Source organism: Berghia stephanieae, chromosome 2 (assembly GCF_034508935.2).
Source record: "Berghia stephanieae isolate SIO BIC M18660-M18661 chromosome 2, UCSD_Bste_1.3, whole genome shotgun sequence".
In the NCBI taxonomy this organism is placed as follows: Eukaryota; Metazoa; Mollusca; class Gastropoda; order Nudibranchia; family Aeolidiidae; genus Berghia; species Berghia stephanieae.
In genome coordinates, this window is record NC_088361.1 from 119,952,802 (window position 1) to 119,960,301 (window position 7,500).

General features: G+C 35.0%; 1 protein-coding gene across 35 annotated transcripts in view; it reads right to left on the minus strand.

The window, feature by feature from the left end:
• Positions 1–7,500, minus strand: part of LOC144966434 (myoferlin-like) — a 182,584-nt gene that overhangs the window by 174,182 nt on the left and 902 nt on the right. For 26 of the 35 annotated variants that reach the window (XM_078902954.1, XM_078902949.1, XM_078902952.1 and 23 more), the window contains exon 2: positions 3,175–3,230. In XM_078902954.1, coding sequence (XP_078759080.1) covers positions 3,175–3,230 — 56 coding nt within the window. Of the gene's footprint in view, positions 1–3,174; positions 3,231–4,733; positions 4,979–7,500 lie in introns of those variants that run through there. The other 9 variants (XM_078902955.1, XM_078902931.1, XM_078902950.1 and 6 more) reach the window with 1 other exon arrangement.

A 7,500-nucleotide genomic window follows, 5' to 3' on the forward strand; every position in this document is an offset into this window, starting at 1 on the left:
TCATTGAAATGGTTATATTTTATGTATTGCGACCAGGAATAATACTATCAATACTGATATTTTTCGGGAGGTTATTTTTACCCTCAACCAAGAGCCTCATTTCGGTGTTACTTGTCGCAGAGCACTTTTACAAAATTCAATCATTGCTTCCGATTTCAAGAACAACAACAACAAAAACCGCAACCACAACAACAACAACAACAACAATAATAATAATAATAATAATAATAATAATAATAATAATAATAATAATAATAATAATAATAATAATAATAATAATAATAAAAATAATAACAATTATTAAGACAAAACCAAGTTATCTCATTCCAAGACAACGACAGAAAGCATGTTGGAAAACAGATATAGGGGGATAAAAGACGCAGTCAGTGCCTCCCTGTCCACTTTAGGAGATCAGGAGCCCCACCCAGAAAGAGAGAATAAAACTCATGTCTATGTCTTGAGATTAAAAAAAAAAAAAATCAATTGGCACTAACAAACCCACTGACTTCACAACCCTTATCGAGAGTTAAGACCTTTTCGGTTAGGCTTCACTGGCAGAGCACGTACCCATGAGAGATAACAACAAATGAAAGAACGGCATTTTGTTCCGAGTCAGTGACATAGCAGAGATAAAAGGTCAACCGCAGTGCTTGTCGTACTATAGATATATAGTCCATAGAATAATCATCGCTCGTCATACACAAAACGTATCGTCATGAAGAATTTATTTTAAAATAGATGTTTGAAAAAAAAAATTCCTCCCTTTGTCAGACTGATGTAACACAAAAACCGTAATTAGCAAATACTCGGCAACAAATCGAAGTAACTAGTTGAGTTTTGTCAAATCAAAACACGGGATTTTGTGACACACCCTCACGCCTGTTCGGACAAACTTAATGTTACAAACAATAGAATGAATGAAGTCGACGTCTTCCTGCTCTTTGTTATTGTTTTCAGGCCGCCTGTGGGTGATTAGTTCTTACCAGATTCTCTCAAACAGATTTTAGGTTACATAACATAGTTTTGTGTGTTGATAACATTGATCAAGTGGGTAGAACATCTAAGTATTTTACATAAATACTACAATCCGTGTAGGTCGCTTGGTTTAGCAATTACTGCCATTGATTAGTAAATAATCATTGTTCTGTCAGATTTTCCGAATCAGGTCAAGGGGCGGGGTTTTGTTCCATTCAACTACAAGTCTATTGCATCCTAATCATATTGAAAAACAGAAGTGGTTTTTAACATTACCTACAATAATAATAATAATAATAATAATAATAATAATAATAATAATAATAATAATAATAATAATAATAATAATAATAATAATAATAATAATAATAACAATAATAATAACAACAACAACAACAACAATTTTTTGCTTTGTTTTTTAATGGTATTTTTAAAAATAAAATAACCATTCTGTTGAAATCCAACGCCACTCTGATAGTGTTAAATACTATTAAACATAATGTTATGGTGTGTTGGTGGGTGTCAACATCATGACTTTATCAAGGTGTCTAGCCCGTATTAGTATTATTGGAATGCAGTGGACGGGTTCCTGACAGATAAGCGTGTGGGAGTGATCACAGCCAGGGCGAATGAAGAGGTGGGACAAAGAACCAAAAAAAAAAAAAAAAAAAAAAGAAATAAAAGAAAAGGAACATTGATATCGCAAAGTAAGCGGTTACGGGATATATTAAAAAGTAAATAAAATATGAAGGATATTCTTGGCGTCCTTTGCGAAGAAAGGCTGAAGAAGAAAATAATGAAGAAGAAGAAGAAGAAGAAGAAGAAGAAGAAGAAGAAGAAGAAGAAGAAGAAGAAGAAGAAGAAGAAGAAGGAAGAGGAGGAGGAGAGAGAAGAAGAAGAAGAAGGAAGAGGAGGAGAGAGAAGTAGGAAAGGAGAAAGAGGAGGAATAAGGAGGACGAAAACAGACAAATAGAACAACACAACGCACACATACATACACACACACACACACACACACAAACATACATATTATATATATATATGTATATATATATATATATATATATATATATATATATATGCATACAGAGAGAGAGAGAGAGAGAGAGAGAGAGAGAGAGAGAGGAGAGAGAGAGAGAGAGAGAGAGAGAGAGAGAGAGAGAGAGAGAGAGAGAGAGAGAGAGAGAGAGAGAACCCAGACATCCGTTGTTTACTCTCTGAACTGATGATACCATTCATCTTTGTTTCAGCAACCGACTGACTACTCGTTCGTTTCTTCCTCTGGTGAGAGTAGGAAAACTAGTCCTTCAATGCCAACACAACCCCCTGCCCACTCCCTACGCACATACCACATACATTACATTTACAGACCACAGAGTCATGAAACACATACAGGCTTGCTACAATTTAGCATGGACAGGTCAGTGAGTGTCAAACAGGTAACAAATTCATTATAGTATAATACTATTACGAGAGGAAAGCACATCTTATGCAGGCCAGCTCTCGAACTTGGGTATTAATACTAAGCCGCACCGAAAAAGAAAAATAATCACGTTATGAAAATGAGGGCAACGGAATGACTACGATCCAGCTTTGAAAAAAAAAAAAGAATCATGTTTGATGACTGATTTCCCTCTGTCCCATCTATCTCCGACTATCCAGTCACGCCCACTTTTACACACAAAGTATATGTACTTTTCAATGAATACACATGATATATGTTCATTAGGGCACACACACACACACACACACACACACACACACACACACACACACATCAGCGTACTCCGCCTCTCCTCCCCCCTTGTACCTTACTTTCCAAATAAAATCGATGACAATGGTAACACGACAGGTATTTAATCCCTATTCAGACAGTCTGCATCATGTATTGGAATGTTAATAACTCTCTCTCTCTCTCTCTCTCTCTCTCTCTCTCTCTCTCTCTCTCTCTCTCTCTCTCTCTCTCTCTCTCTCTCTATCATGCATAACATTTGTCCCTACCCTGCCCCCCTCTACCCCCCCCCCTTTTTTTTTTGTCTCGACGTACAGAGTACTTGAGGAGCGACTGCACTGCAAAGTGTGGGTGCTTGAACTTGAAGATTTTTAAAAGAGTTTTTTTTTTTTCTTTCTTAAAATAATGTCATGTCAAACCATCAAACAAAAGTACAAATAATCTTTTTAAATACAATTAAGCCTTACCTCATTCCATTTTGGGTTGAGTTCACTTTTTTGGACTTCGGTTTTCTTTTTAATACCTTAAGAAGAAGAGAGAAAAAGAGGAAATTGAAATGTTAACATTGTCACATTAAAAAGGCAAAAAAGACAGACAGATAGACATATTGTCGGACAAGAAAAGAGACAGATAAATAGGCAGGCACATAGACAAATTTTGGACCACCCGCTAAAAGGCTGTTTTTTTAGGAATCGTTTTTTATTTGGTTACTCATTAACATGTGCGTGTGTGTATGTGTGTGTGTGTGCCAGTGTATCAGAGAAAACTTGGTTGATTTTGTTTTGGCCATGCACAGTATGAGTGCTCCGAACTTCATAATCGCCACCATCATCATCATCAATAATAATAATAATAATAATAATAATAATAATAATAATAATAATAATAATAATAATAATAATAATAATAATAATAATGTTATTATTATCTCCATCACGAAATTTGTTGTTGTGATAGTAGTAGTAGTAGCAGTAGTAGTAGTAGTAGTAGTAGTAGTAGTAGTAGTAGTAGTAGTAGTAGTAGTAGTAGTAGTAGTAGTAGGGTAGTAGCATTGCTTTTGTTATTATCATTACATTACCATCATTCATGACAAACCTTCAACACACTACCCACTACACATACACACACACGTGCGCGCTCAGACACACACACACACACACACACACACACACAGCTGTTGAAAATATGATAGTTTCCAATAAAGGGCTCACACCCAACGTGAGATACCAATTGAAAGTTTAGAGGAAACTGACCATACAACATGCATGTGCTATGAAGTCAATGTTTTTCATTAGTCAAACCAAACAGAAACATACAAACAAAGAGGACAACAACAACTTTATTTTTGTTTTATTGTTTGTTCTCTTCAGTTGTCCTTGATCGTACATTTCGATGAATGGCTCCTTAAAGAATAACTTGAGAAAGAGAGAGAGAGAGAGAGAGAGAGAGAGAGAGAGAGAGAGAGAGAGAGAGAGGGGGGGGGGGGAGAGATTGAGAGGGAGGAGAGAGAAATAGAGAGAGAGGGAGGGAAGGAGAGGAAGAGAGAGAGAGAGAGAGAGAGAGAGAGAGAGAGAGAGAGAGAGATATGAGAAAGGGAATAAAGGGGGTAAAGAGAAAGAGATGGGATGGGGGGGGGGTGGGGGGGGGGGGCTTACATATAAGTGAAAAGGAAAGGAAGAGATGGGCTGGTGAACCAAATGGCCTGACTCAACTAGGATTTAGGGCATTATTTTGGAAATCAGTTGTTTTATTAAACAGTGTTTAATGCATTAATGCCCTAATTAATTAAATTTATCACACGTTACGCATGGGTTATAAAAGAGGGAGGGTGGAAGAACTAAAAACGGTTTACTTATCTACAACTACATTTATAAGTAGGGAGGTAGTATAATAACACAGGCCTACACACCAAATCCAATCAGAAAACCAGGAAAAGGTACGCAAGAAAATAGCTGACTCGAGCCGGCGAGAGCGACTCTGTTGCTGCCTCTCTGAACTGAACTGACATGAAAAGGTGGAAACTTACCTTGAAATTCCACTTGCGTGTATGGATCACATTTTCCAAAAGTTTCGGGATTAGGGATATTAACCCCTTCGATAACGACAACTTTCATAGACATTTTGAACTTTTCCAAACACTAAACTTTTGATGCAAGCGCATAAGTTAATCCATCATTGATTATTCTAAACTTCACCTCTCCTATCACCAGCCTATCCAATGCAATGCACTGATACTGCTGCTATCTAACGTAAACAATCCCCTCACTCCCCACCTACGTCGTAAGGATTGTGGGAATTGCGAAGGGCAATCACTCTGGAATTGCATATAAATAATAAAAATTGTACTTGATTATCTCTCTTAACCCTCTCCTAACCAACAATAGATAGTATGCGCCTGGCTAAGAAGGTCACAACATTACCATCCGGAGTTATAACGGCCCAACACACAAAACTATGTGTAACTTTGAACGCTTATAGTCTGGTTAATACAGCTTGGTGAGAATTACTCATAAACGCGGATAGCAAAAAGCAATAACAACGACCTGAGTAAAGTCAACGTCATACTATACTGGTAAGGAGAGTGTTATAATATAATTTTGGCGTCAATAAATGAGAAAAATAATAAGAGGATCAAATTAGCAGTGGTGTGATTTAGATGTTGGGTGGGAAGAATTTAAAATGACAATTTTAAAGGATGAAATCTGTAAATTTGTCTGATTAATGTTTCACTCTTTCTATAGTAATAGTATATAAACCGATATTTATTAGAGCATTCATTATCAGTGCCTACTATAGACATGTTTATTTTATGGCGGCTATTACTTTATTCTTGAAATTCAATTTTTAAATCCAATTTATCAATGACAAAAATAAATTTTTTATTCTATGTATGTAATTCTTGTTAGTTTATCAAGTTAGGGATGTGCGCAGCGCGACCTATTTATTCATGTGACAGCTTGTATAAGGTTTATGTGATAAGGATAAAACTATTACGATAACAATGCATTTTATTACCCCTATGAAAAGTTTATCATTAAATTTCGTCATAATAAACGAGTTCGATCCAAAGCGATTGTTCCATTCAAACAGGACCGAATGAGTGAAACAGTAGAGTTGGGATGACATAAAAAAAAAACAAAATAAAAAAAAAACAATCCTAAAATCATTACTATTATTATTAGCATCACCATTATCATCATTATCATCATTATCGTCATCGTCATCATCATCATCATCATCATCATCATCATCATCATCATCATCATCATCATCATCATCAGCTTCAGAATCGTCATTATCACCATTATTTTCTTCTTCTTATTATTATTATTATCATCATTATCATTATCATCATCATCATCATCATCAGCAGCAGCAGCAGCAGCAGCAGCATCATTATCACCATTATTATCGTTATTATTATTATTATTATTATTATTATTATTATTATTATTATTATTATTATTATTATTATTATAATTATTATTATTATTATTATTATTATTATTTGTTTTTGTTTTTTAACTTGAGTTTTTTTTTTATATAGCACAATATCCACTAAACGTGCTCAAAGCACTTTACAAGGACAAAGGGTCCCTGACCAATGGCAGCGAGGATCTGACACGACGCTTGTTCGGCGATATCATAATTTTTTTTTTTCGGACAGAGATAACGATGCTAACGGCCAGGCACTCATTTTACACTTGAGTAGGGTGAGAGAATGTATGCACTGAGCGAGACTCGAAGCCAGGACCTTCCGATCCGAAAGCGAGTGCCATACCACCAGACCACATTCTTTTTTTTTCTTTTTTTTTTTTTTTTTTTTTTTTTTTTTTTGTTAACCCTTTTGTAGTTCTAAGTGTCCTTTTCTAATTGATTTATTTACTTAATTTTTTTTTATGAATCGTATCATAGTATTTCCTTTAGGCAAGATTGCTATTTATTATTTACCTCTCATTCACCTTATTGAACCGCATGGGTGATTCCTCTTGAGACTATACATCTGTTCCACAGATTATAATGCCTTCCTTTGATGCTTTTATAAAGATCATGCATTCTAGGTGACGTCACCCATCAATTAATTTGTTCATTTTTTATTGTTGAGCCTTTTGAACTTCTAACTATACTTTTTTTAATTGATTTCTCTTTATATATTAATTAATTTACTTACATACTTACTTAGATATTTACTCGCACACTTACTCATTTATTTACTGATTCTCTGATTTAATTGTTAATTTATTTTTTTTAATCGGTACTGATAAAGCACTGTTTATGAAGATAACATTATATTTGCCATGAATTTAAGTTTTTCCCCCACGCGTTGTGGAAAACATCAGCTATTTATTTATATAGTATTATGGTAGTGGATCAAGTATATTTTGTGATAACCTTATTCAGTTAACTGCCGTACTTTGGAAAAACACGTATTTAAAAAAAAACAAAAAACAACAACAAAAAACCTTCCCAAACCTGGGACCTCGATGGATAGAAAGAAAGAAAGATAGATAGATAGATAGATAGAGAGATAGATAGATAGATAGATAGATAGATAGATAGATAGATAGATAGGTAGGTAGGTAGGTAGGTAGGTAGATAGATAGATAGATAGAGAAAGAGAGTATCAGAGAGAGAGAGAGAGAGAGAGAGAGAGAGAGAGAGAGAGAGAATGACATACAGTAAGTAAAATTACAGAGTTTTCTCTCTCTCTCTCTCTCTCTCTCTCTCTCTCTCTCTCGCTCTCTTCTTATTTATTTATTTATTTCATCACCAGGCCCTTGGAGTTGAACACT